The 12732-nt window shown below is 52.9% G+C and overlaps 1 protein-coding gene across 2 annotated transcripts in view; it reads right to left on the reverse strand.

Annotated features, from left to right (window-relative positions):
- TRAPPC10 (trafficking protein particle complex subunit 10) overlaps positions 1-12732 on the reverse strand; it is a 78938-nt gene that overhangs the window by 43923 nt on the left and 22283 nt on the right. For both annotated transcript variants that reach the window (XM_044250789.1, XM_044250788.1), the window contains exons 3-4: positions 10652-10787; positions 1180-1376 (exon numbers count right to left, since the gene is read on the reverse strand). In XM_044250789.1, the coding sequence (XP_044106724.1) occupies positions 1180-1376; positions 10652-10787 (333 nt within the window). The remainder of the gene's footprint in view (positions 1-1179; positions 1377-10651; positions 10788-12732) is intronic.

The following is a 12732-nucleotide window of genomic DNA, read 5'->3' on the forward strand; positions in this document are numbered from 1 at the left end:
GGGAAGGACACTTGGTCACGGGGCCTCTTGCTGAAATGTAAACTGATTCCTTGGCGATAACTCATTTATGAATAAGAGGCCTTGGGAAAAAGTCCCCCCAAGTCCAGATGGCATGAAATTCCTCACAGATAAACCGGAAACTCAACAATCTCATATTTATTATGCTTTAGGCAGGCTCACATTATGCTTTATATAAAGAAAGCAAGTTCGAACATGACTCTGGATCCAGAACTGTGTGGAACGTGGAAAGAAAGCGCAGGAAGGCTCCTTCAGCGGAAGAACTGTCAGCTTACTGGGTGGCCTGACAACACAGGATGCGATCACGGCGTTGGGGGCTCTCCTGGCCGCACACCCAGGGCTCTGGCCACACCCTTCCCACGAGCTCCAAGGTGCCCTTTGCCTCGTAGCCTCGCCCCCTGCTCCCGTCTCTGGTCACACTCAGCACCGGCCACCAGGGTGCCACAGGTGTGGGGAGCGGGGGTGAAAACCATGCCTCGTCTCTCCGGGAGGCCACACTGGACCAGAGCGGGGACCAGGCTGAGCGCTGCACCCCAGGCCCCGGGGGGGTGAAGGCACTGGCCTAGGACCTACAGACTAAAGCCCCAGGCACCGGGAAGACTGCCGTGTGCACGGCGAGGCCCAGAACTGCTGACACGGCAGTGAGCTCCCCGGAAGACAGAACAGGGCCCCACAGAGAAGCAAGGGGAAAGGAAGGTGTGCAGTAATGCAGCCACCCAAGTTTCGGGGTTCCCGCAAGATGAAATCAGCACTTCAGAATTCTGGTTCTGAGGAACTCGTAAGAGGTGTTAAGGTGACCGAGGACAACATGGGGCCCCCTCACTAAAGGCGTGTGGGGAGCCCTGCCGCAGACGAGGGCCGCGGGACTTCCCAAAGCCCCAGCTACACGGACGTGCACGCCGGCTCCTCAAGGGGGGACCCGCCGTGCGGTCTCTCCCACCGCGGTCACCCAGGCAGCGCACGGGGCTTGGGGGGCGGTTAGGATGGACAGCACGTCACCCGCCAGAGCAGGGCACCCAGCCTCTCCCCAGCACCCTGCACCCCCCGAGCTGAAGCGTCAGGCCTGCCACCACCGCTCACGGAGGCCGAGCTCCCACGCAGAGGGAGAAAGGCCCAGCGCCCAGGGAGCAGCCAGTGGGGTAAAGTTAAAGATACACTTACCTGTCACTCTGTTTATTACAAAAATCATTCCTTATTTTGTCCACAATGGAAGTTCGGGGAAGGATGTTGGTTTTGTTTTTTTTCTTGGCATCATTTTCAACGACCACTATGAGCCAGTCCACGGAGCTATGAGCTTTCAGAATATTCTGCCACTTGGTAAGGTCGTCTTTGACTGTAGCTTTATACACTTCAGTATCCTAAAAATAAGTAAGTCACCGTGAAGGAAAGTTAATGAATGCTCTTCTGCCTAACAGCGCAAGGTGTCTAACAGAGAATACATCGGCCACAGCACTTTGGCGTGGGGCGCTGGGGGCGCTCTGGGCAGGCCCGGCAGCACCGAGGCAAGACAGCTCCCATGGCCCAGAGGAGGAGACCGAGAGTGAGCTCGGTAAACCGGCCGCAGCAGCACAGTCTGCGGGGTGAAGCTGGGACTGGAAAACCCAGGTCTGCTAGGCCAGAGGCCTCGCGCCCAAGAAACGTTAACTGCGGCCGGGCGCGGCATGGGGCGACGGGGCAAGGCCGCGCCTCTGCAGGAAGCCCAGGCTACCCCTGGGCAGTGTCCTCCGCGGCCCCCCAGAACCACTCCAATGCGAGGGCCACTCGCAGGCCACAACAGGGGCAAGGCAAGAGGACAAGCTAGGGCTTCTGGGGAGCTGCTGTAATCCACCAGGGCTGAAGGGGGAACCATCCTGGTCCTCAAAAGTCAATGCCACTTCGGACTCAGCGCCCCACACGGCAGCCTGCACGAAAGCCCAGGAGCCTGCCTCCGACCCCCCAGAGAGAAGTGGAAGACAGCATCTCCCTGTTCTTGGCCACGTGGACAACTGCCCTTGTGCTCCAGGATAATCTCCTTAGCAGATCTGGAGGGAAAATCTAAAGCCAAGACACTTAATTCATACCCAAATCAGGCATTTAGAAGCCTTTGCAAACTACCATTCATAGCTACTGTTTAAATATGTATCCCCCCCACCTTTATTTTAATAGATTCCTTGTTAACCTGCCCATGTTTTCTCTGGATTTTTTAGTCCTGAACATGCTAATGGGATCAATCCATGAAGGAGAATCTCCAATTCCATGCCCCGTCCCTCCTGTGGTTTAACTGGTAAATGAGTACTTTTAATTTTTAGTCTGATTTTTAAAACTGCTATATCCTCAGTTTAAATTTAAAATATATATATATACACGTATGTGTGTGTGTATATATGTGTATGTGTGTGTGTGTGTGTATACACACACATATATATATACACACATACACACATATATATAATAAAAATAAAACCTGGAAAGATCTTCTGCTGAAAAAACAAGGGGAAACCACCTTGTGAAGACGGATTTCCTGTGAGCTGCCCCCTCTGTATGGGCTGCCTCTACCTCTCCATACCACCGCCCTGTGGAGCTCTGGGGCCCACGTGCATCAGGCCTACAGGGTGAAACCAGAGGCCACAGACCCCAGCGGGGTCTTTAAAATCACACCACAGGGCCCAGGGTCAGGGAGCCCCGAAGGAGCAGAGAAGCCCCAGAAGGCCGGCCCCAGGGCTGGTGCCCTCCAAGCCAGGGAGGGGCTGCCACCCCGTGCAGACACCAGCCCCCCTCTTGGGAACGCTCTGGTTGCGGCAGAGACCTGGCAGAGCAACAGCAAGGCAGAGTCCCCCCAGTTCGCATGTCACGGAGGCCCTCACGCGACAGTGACAAAACCATGGACATTACCAGAGACCCAGTGACTCTTGAGAAGAGCCCAAGCTGAGCCGGTGGGGCTGAGGGCACGCGTCTCAGGAAACAAAGCCACCGGCAGGGGAGGTCAGAAGGTGCCCACCGGCAGCGATGAGGAGGGCACCAAGGCGGGGAGCGGCCCTGCCTGGGCACCAGAGCCGCCCAGGGCCAGAAGGGCATCAGGACCCAAGGTGTGGAACCGCCCAGTGAGAGGATGGCGGACTGGGGGCTGGCGTGAGGTGTCAGAGGCCGAGGGGGCAAACAGGGCCTCCCTGTCGGGGTGACCTTCACTGGGGTGTTGTGGATCCGCCGAGGTGAGGGGGGAAGTGATCCAATGTGGAGCCCCAAGGCGGGGAGGGGGCACCGAGCTGGGGGTGGGGCAGCGCGACAGCAGTGACAGAAGGGTCCCTGACAGCAGACCTACGGAGCACAGTGAGCGCCTCTTCTCCATGGAGAAGAAGTCAAAGGCGGACCAGGAGGACACGAGAGTCTCCCTGTGGTGCAAGGACTAGAATCGGACTGTGTGACGTGTGTGCATTCGCACAGACACCTAGAGCGGAAATAAACGTAAATGTGCGTGGGCGGACAGCACATGCACACGTCCACGGACTCCCCAGCTGCGCTGCTGCGCGGGCCGGAACCAAGAGCCCGTCTACTCTGGGGCTTGGTTCTCCATACGATCCCGCACTAAAACAAACCTGCGCTCCCAGGGCTCAGGCAGAGCAAGGACAGGCTGACCTGGCCCGTCTCGTGTCGGGGAGAGCCCAGAAAAGGAGGACACGTCAAAGGGGCACAGAAGCCAAATGGGGACAATATGAGCATTAAAATCAATGCTGATAGGAAAGGCTTACACTCGCCAAACCAGAAGTCAGTGGGTGTCTACCGACACGAACCAACAAACAGGGCAACCGCCCCCTGTGTGGCGATGGCTGAGGCAGGAGGCGGACTGACCTGACCACCTGAAGCTCCCGAAACACAGAAGCAGGTGAGGAGAGCCCTGCCAGTGGCCGGCAACTGCGTGGAGCTCCCAGCCCACGGTGCCGCAAGGGGCACTGAGGTCACGCCTGGCAGGTCCCCTGCACTGAGCAGACAGAGCACAGGGCCCTGAGAGCCAAGAACAGTTGACTTCACTGGAGGTCAGAGCTCGGAGGGTCCCCTGGGGTGCTCAGGAGGGGGCTGACCGGCCCACAAGTAAAAGACCCAAAGCCAGGCAGAGACCCACCCAGACAGGACTCAACACCCACACAGGCTGGGATCGGGAGAGGCTGGAAACCTCCAAAGCCACAGGGCACTGGGTGGAGAACCCAGGAAGGAAGGAATAATTAGTCTTGGATTGACCACAGTTTCAGACCCACAGATCATAAAAGTGATACCCAAAATGATCAGACTTAAGTAATTTAATGACACAAAGCGCAAATTTTCAAGGATCACAAAAATATAAGCACCGAACGAAAAACTCATGGTGCTTGGCATCCCATAAAAACTGCCAGGCAGGCAAAGAACATATGATCCATGATGAGTAGAAAATTCTATCAACAGACGAGACACAGTAATGACAGGGATAGTAGCATTAGTAGACAAAACCATAAAATACTCACTGTGACCACATTTCAAGGGTTCAAGATGATTCCATCAGAGGAAAAACTGACATGAAGCAGAGACATGGAAGATATTTTTAAAAGGTAAAAACCCTTATGATTCTTCTGGAAATGAAAACCACAATGTCTAAAATGCCAAATACACTGAGTGGGAGGGATTAAGAGCAGATTAGACACCGCAGAAGAAACGATTAGGTAACCTGAAGACACAGAAGCAGAAATCACCCAAATGAAACAGAGGAAGACTGAGAAGCCAGCAACACAGTGTCACTGAGCTTCTGTGGGACTTCCAGAGCCTAAGATGTGAGTAAGTGACGCCCCAGAGGAGAGGGGAGGAAGGGAAGAGGAACACAACAAGTATCCGAAGAAAGAAGGACCAAAAATGTTTCAAATCTAAACCAGAACTACAAACCCACAAAGCCTGAAACACGGGAGGCACAAGAAACAGGAAGGGAAGTACAGCAAGGCGTATCACAGACGGTTCAAAGCCAGTGACAAGGGAAAACATCATTAATCCCTGAAGGGGGACAGGGGGAGGACACTTTAAATACAAAGTAACAAAGACAAGAACAAGGCTCCTCCTGGGTCAGGATGTAAACCAAGACAGTTGGAGGAGCATCTTTTACCTGCTGGAGAGAAAGAACGAACTGCCAGTCCAGAATTCTATATCCAGCAAAACAGTTCGTAAAAGTCGAGGCCGCCTCAGACGCTCAGACTCACAGACGCTGGGACGTCTCACCACTCTAACCAGAGCCCTGGCAGGGGTAACTAAGAGGCCCACGTTCCTACCTCTGATCTCCACAATGCAACTGTTCAAAGCAAAAACAGAACACCGTACTTTCGGATCTGTGACAAGACCAGTGCAGGGACACAAAGGTGCACCCAGCCCCCGCTGAAGGAAGGAGGCGATGCTGCAGACATGCCCTAGAAACCTGAAAGCAACTACTAGCCTAATGCAGTTTTACTTTTAATTCTAAAATCCCCAGTGTTATCTGCTTGCCCCACAGAACTTTCCTTAAGAATGATCAAAACTAAAGTGAAATGACAACAAAACACAGGCTTCCCATTAGAAAGTGTAACTTTAAGGGGGAAAAACCCTCATCCATAGTGTCTACAAAAAGTATACCTAGCACTAAAAATACAAGACTTCTATGAAAAAAGTGCACATTACTAAGGGCATCAAAAAGGCATAAAGAATGGAGAGACCACGTTCCTCGATAGGACGATCTGTGACTATTAAAATTCTCCCCACATGAATCCCCAACTTATTCAAGGCGATCCCAATCAAAACAACTCCCGTCTTTCCCTTTCTCTTCTCAACGGCTGCTCCTGTTCTGCGTGGCTCTGGGACAAACCGCTACAACACGCAGTGGTGGGGAATGCTCACTCCACTCACCGACCTACGGCCCAGACAGGACCCGGCACACAGCTCACCTGCCGCGCCCGCTGCGGCACTGGGAGCAAGAAGGCCGTGGTGTGTCCGCTGCCGGCAGCTTCTCGGCCAGGATCTGCTGGGACTGGGGCTGCACGGCCCCAGGCGGCCTTCCCAGGCGGGCACTCGACTTCCTCCCAGAATGGCGGCTGGGCTCTGAGAGCACACATCCCCAGAGGGCCCCGGAGAAGATGTATCACCTTTTACGACTTGGTCTGCAAAGTCATGGTGCCCCTCCTCCCAGAAGCCCACTTGGATTCAACTAGAGGAAACACTGACCAGACCTCTCCGTGGAGGAAGGTCACTGCCATGGAGAGAAGAGCACGGGGTCTGGAATGTGCAGATAGAATCGTTTTCGGAAAATAACAGCTGTACACCTAACAATCTGACTCTGAAGTTTATACAGAAGAAAAAAATGTATGCTAGCCAAGGGATGTATTTTAAAACAAGACACATCAATACATATGATAAAGATGTAATAATTACAAGTCTAATCCTAGCACAGAACAGACAACGATCACAGAACGTAATGCGTACATGACACTGGTTTAAAATAAAGGTGAAATTTTCAGAAAGTAGAAAAGAGACAATTATGAAATGATGTTAGGCCAATGTGCTACCCAATTAAGACTTTAAAATTAGACCTTAATGCTCCACACCACCTGCCACACACGAAAATAACCGAAGCTACACGGATCCAAATGTAAAACACAAATTCAAAAATTACTGAGAGAAATATAGGAGAAAACCGATTACCTCCTTCAGACAGACAAGGCTTCCTAAGCAGGACACACTCTACTCAGAAACCATTCTTTAAAACGACCTATTTCACTCCAGAAAAGCTGTAATAGTCAGAACACCAACGCACATTAGATACGTGAACTATTCCCACGAAACACAACTACCGACGACATGAGGAACACGAACACACCTGTAAGTGCAGACTCTCGCACACACCGTGGGCCACAGACAGGTCGAGTGAACAAATCATTAAGATATGAATGCGTGACCCAACAGGTGGGTAGGGGCGCCCTTACGGCTCTGTATCTAGCATTACAATCTAAAAAGCAGAGCAAGAAAGTTCTGGAACACACATAGAACATCCACAATGTCTGGTCCTTTCTCAGGTCACAGAGGAAAGGGAAGTTTCGTAAAGCAGAAGTATTACACACAACATCCTAATCACAATGCAGTAAAACCAGGAATTTTAAAATACGAATTTTAAAGAATTTCTTTCTGGAAATTAAACAAATTTCATGTTAAACTGTTGGGTGAAAAGGGCATTACAGACTCCGAGCAGAGACTTGCTGAAAAATGAACACTGGGATTTCAATTCCTATCTCTGAAGACTTTTATCATTTACATTTAAAATGAAAACAAATGTATTCCAACTCAAAAAAAAAGAGAGAAGAACAAAGTAACCCTTAAGAAAGCAAGAGGAAGGGAGGAAGAATGAAGGTGACAGTACGTCAGAAGTAAAAACCCTGGTTCTCGGGGGAGAAAGAGTCCACAAACTACGATTAGCTAATTTAATCCAAGAAGAAATGGGAAAAGTACAAAAATACAATGAAGTAACTGCTGCCACAGAGCGTATTTTAAAAGCAAATAAAAGACCCTGTGCACACCTTCACGAAACTAAATTTTATAACTTAACTGAAGTGTATAATTTCTAAGAAAAATACAGTTTAGCAAAACTGACGGCTGGCTGTAAGAGACTCATTTCCATGAAAGGGACATAGAAAGTGATCAAGGAACCGTCCTGTAAGAAGGTACCGGGTCCAGATGGTTTCACGGGAGAATCCCATCAAACCTTGGAGACCAGACTGTTGTAGGGCTGCATAAATTGTCTCCAAAAATACGAAATAAATGAAAACTTCCAAGTTATATTTATGAAGCATATATAATATTGACATCTGAGCCTGACAGAAACAATATGAAAAACGTTACAGACCAATCACTTGTGACCATAGAAGGAAAAAAATCCTAAATTAGGTGAACAGACAACCAATACCACATTAAAAAACTAGTAATTTGACCAAGTGGAACGTATAACAGGAATGCAAGTCTGGTTCTTGTTAAGAAACACATTCATATAATCCGACGTATCAGTAAACTTAAGTGGGGAAAAACCCAAACCATTCTCTCCAGAGTCTGAAGAAGCCTTTCCAACAAAATTCTAGAATGTATTCCTAACAAAGAGCCTTGAGGAACCAGGAAGGGCTGGACCCCCTCCCAAGCTCGTGCACGTTTCCCCCCATCCTACATCACCCCCCGGCCGGGCACACCCCGCGGGCGCCCCCAGAGGTCAGAACAAGGCAACGGAGCCCACCATGTCCAGCACGGTTTAACCACGGTTCCAACAGAGGAGGCGACCGGAGGCCCAGAACAGAGGGAGAAGAGCTGACGTGACGGAAACGCCGCGAAGCCCTAGACGCTGGGGCGCAGAGAACCAGCGGTAACACGAACTCGAGCGGGGGACGCGCACGGCTGACACGGGAGAGACCCACAGGCTCACACACACGCGTGCGCGCCAACTAGCAGAGAAGACGAGGGAGAGCGCACGCGGACATGAGCGACCGAAGAAGGCCGACGCAGAGAAATCAACTTGAGCAGAAACACGTAAACTCCGCCACGAGGACGCGCACCCCTGAAACACTCCAGAAGGACGCAGACGTGCACAGAGACGGCCTCCCTCGCTCGGGGTCCGAACGTCTCCACGCCAGCAAGACGTCGTCTCTGTGCATGAGAATTCATAAGCTCAACGTGGTCCCTACAAAAAGCCCAGAAAATTCCGTCTGGAGCTCAGGAACTTGCTACTGACATTCACACGGGGATGGAACCGAGCAAGAGCCGGGGGAAAACCATGAAAAGCCTGGGGCCGAGGGCGGCCTGGCCTCCAGACAGGGCCGCGGACCGGACCGTTCGCCCCGCGGCCTTCGCAACTCTGTCCTGGCCGCAGAGCAAGAGCCGCGACACAGACCACAGATGTGCGGGCTGGGGACTGAGCAGGAAACAGCCGCGGTGACGCCATCCGACGCCAGGGCCGAGGCCAGTCCGGAGCGGGACTGCGCACAGCACAGAGCCTGGGGCACTGACACTCTGATCGGAGGCACAGGATCAAGCGCCGGTCCCCGAGTCACACGGCCTCAGCGTGGCTCCCGAAGGGCGGGCGGCCCGTACAGCCCGCAGCGCCAGGGCGGCAGCTCTGGGAAGAGGAGGGCGCCTCCAGGACGAGGGCGGCACCGGCGGGAGAGCCCAGGACATCCTGCAGCGCCTGAGTTAGAGAAGTCCCTGAAAAGGACCCAAGGGCCGGTCTGGAGTGACTCTCACTGAATCTGGGACGCGCGGAGATCACAGTAAGGACAACAGATGGCAAAGCGTTAAAAGGCATAGAAAACCACGCAAGCTCCTTCCCAGAGGAGAACCCCGCGGAGCGGTGTTGGGGAGCTGGCTGCCGCCCTCTCAAGACTGGCCCAGAACACTCACCACTGGTGCTCCATCTACGCGGGAAAGCTGGACCAGGAGCCCGTTAACCCCGGGTCTTACCGTGGCCCACCAAGATGGCTTGTCAGACGCAAGGGGAAACAGTGCCTATAGCCCAGAGAAAGCTCGGCCACACACCAAATCTGACATCCCCGCCGAGGGGCCACAGACAGAAGCAATTAGCACCGCAGGCCTAGGACGGCTGTGCCTGGGCCTGGTCACAGGGTGGGCCCCTGGCTGAGGCCTGGGAACAAGGATGGTGGCAGGGTTCTCGCCACCACGTGACAAGAGACCCTCACTGGGCACCAGCTCTTTGCATAAACACTACGGCTTCTGCTGAACGCCTGCTCTCCCTCCGGGAGTCTAGAGTTTTGATACGAGGCAGGCAGAGGGTGTCCACATGCCTGAACCCCAACAGAAGCCCTGGGTGCTGACCTCTGTCGAGCTCCCTGGCAGACAATGTGCCCCATGTGTGGCCACGCTGCGGGTGTGAGCCCACCACGCGTGGCAGACTCAACTGGGAAAGGTACAAAGCAAAATCCGCCAAGGCAAAAAGGTCCAGGAGTAAGCTTCCAGCTCTTTCTCTACATCACGCCACACTGTTTCTGCAGACTCAGATTCCGGGTGGGTCACGACACACAACGATCTGTGTATGCCGGGTACCGCTACGACAGGAAGGAATGACCCCAGTACTGTCTCTCAGCGCACAACTGAACTCTGTCAAGAGTGACAAGCCTCTGTCTGGGTTCAGAAACACGTGACGACACAGTACAAGTAAGGTCCCTGGATGAGTGGCCGTGGAGGGCCTGCTCTGGGGGCACCACAGCAAGGAAGCGGGGCGGTCCCTGGCCTCAGAAAGCCCATGAACCAGCAGAGACCCACGGGGAGAATGAAGTCAAGCAGCCACCACGACAGTGAATAGCCGGGGTTCGGAAACCAACTGGGAGGAAACGCTAACAATCCCGAGAGGCCAGGAGGTGGCAGGGAGGTCCCAGGAACGCACGACACAGCAGGGGAGTTGTACCCGGTGGCTACCCAGAAGGCGACACACGGGCCCAGAGCAGAAGCGTGGAGTAACAAAGCCACTGGGCATGTGACAGAGGAAGGGGGAAAAGAGGCACCAAGCAGAGACCATTAAAGGGTCACCCTGAAACATCAGAGTTGCCTGAACAAAAAGCTAGACTGGGGACTCGCAACCCTATTCCAAGACGCTTCCGGTCCTCTCCTCGCCCCTGCGCATACTTACGCAGCACTCCGTCCAGTAAATGTGAAGGAACGGGAAGGTGAGCAGGGCTTTGTTTCCTTCTTTGGGCAGCAGCTCCTCTTTGAATTGAACAAAGTTAGATTCTAGGTGAATCATCTTTGGAGCCCGGCCATAGGACCTACGAACAATTTTTAAAACATCACTAAGAAAAATGACTACAGAGGGTCAGCAGAAAGAAAGGTTGGGGGGCCCAACAATAACTGAATCATACCCACAAATGCAGAAGTACATATACGGTATTAATCCAGAATTATGATGATAATACTCTGTCCAAAAGGATTCGGACATTTCTCTGAGCATGGCGCATAGTTACGTGTCAAAGCTCTGTCCCGATTGAGACTTCCGCGTTACTCAGTGACACGTGACAGCAATATCCTGCTGCACCTGGGCCATGTGCGACCACACAGACGGCTGAGAACAATGGTATTACTCGGAGTTAGTATCTCTATTACTGAATCTCTACGTCACCATAAAAAAAAAATGGTTCCCAAATGTCAAAAGCGCAGTTTGAAGATATGAAAGCTTTAAACCACACAAATCCTTTTACGATCACCTTTATGACCCAAAACAGAGCCACCCGCCACCTCCTGCGGGAGGAACATGGAGAGAGCCCGCTGCCCTCGGCCTCCCCGCCACCCCCGGCTCCCCAAGGGAGGGACACAGAGAGAGCCCCCCGCGGCTGACCTCGGATCTACGACATGGCTATTTCATTATCTTCTAAAGCGTACGTTCGCCTCCATGAATCCTTCCTCCACCACTTGTATTTTCCACTTCTACTAACTGTGTCTCTGGCACATCTCTAAGCTAGATTCTAGTATTTTTTTCGTCCGATCTAGTGGGTCTAACACACTGAAACTAGCCATATTTAACACGATTACGCTGATGCTTGAACCTGCGTACTTTCTATTTTCAGGCTCCTTCCCCCTGTCCTTTGTGAGACTAATCAAGTTTTCTTTTTCCATCCTTTTTCTCTGCTGGTTTGAAAGTTTCGCCGTCTATTTCTATTCTGCTGTTGGTTACATTTTTATTTTTAACATGCATCAACTTAAATGTTTCTCTGAAAGCCCAGAGGAAGTGTCTATCCTCGCCCTGAACCAGACAAGTACACTTCCTCCTCTGCTTTCTTCCCCACATCTAAAATGTTGGACTTAATTTTTCAAAGAACTGACAGCTTAAGTTTAGCGAAATATCTTTATGGCTTGTTTGCTGGCAACCGCTTCCTTCCTCTGAATTCTGGGAGCATCTTCCTTGCTGGGGCGCTGGTCCTTTCACTATCTCAGGGCAGGGAGGCTAGTGACTGCACTGGACTTCGCAGACACCTGCCGGTCGCGGCAGGCACCGAGCGCAGCGTGAGAAGGCCCCCCCGGACAACACAAGGGAAGCTCCGAGCGGCCAAAAGTCACGCACCCCAGGGCCGCCATGGCTCCCAGGCCCCCGACGGACAAAGCCGTCAGCCCAGCCTCCGCAGGGCCCCAGGCCCACAGGCAGGGAGGGGGCCGACTCCGCGCTCCCTTCGGCCCCGCAGTGCGGCAGCGCACACCTCGAGGCTGGAAGGCGTTTGCCATCAGTGCTTTGAGAAGGGCCGGCTCTGCAGCTGCATTTTCCACATTGTTGGGACCGCAGATCTGCTTTCTTTTTATTCTCCTGACACGGCCTCTGGTTTGCTGTTTTGCTTTCAGTCCACGGGACTTTCCGTGGACGCCAGCAAGCCCGATTCGCCTCTGGGAAAACCCTGACCTTCGTTGCTCGGATCCTGCCCATGGCCCGTTCCCCATCCTCCGCTCTGAAACTTCGGCTGTGCCCCACATCTCGGGGTGTCCCTGCGTCCCCGTCCGCAGCTCTGGACCCCGTCCCCTGCGCAAGGGGGCAGGGCTTCGCAGCTCCGTGTTCTCACTCCCCAACGAGCTCTCGTCCGTACAGCCGCTCGCTGCACTGAGGACAATCTCGGCTTCGAGCTTAGGTCCAGGGTCTACTCAATGAACCGCACACTCTGATCACAGCCGCAGGCACCGCTGTAACATGTCAGACAGTGTCAAAAGGCCATTCTCCCTCCCGCTCTCTCT

This window comes from Neovison vison, chromosome 6 (assembly GCF_020171115.1).
Source record: "Neovison vison isolate M4711 chromosome 6, ASM_NN_V1, whole genome shotgun sequence".
Lineage (NCBI taxonomy): Eukaryota > Metazoa > Chordata > Mammalia > Carnivora > Mustelidae > Neogale > Neogale vison.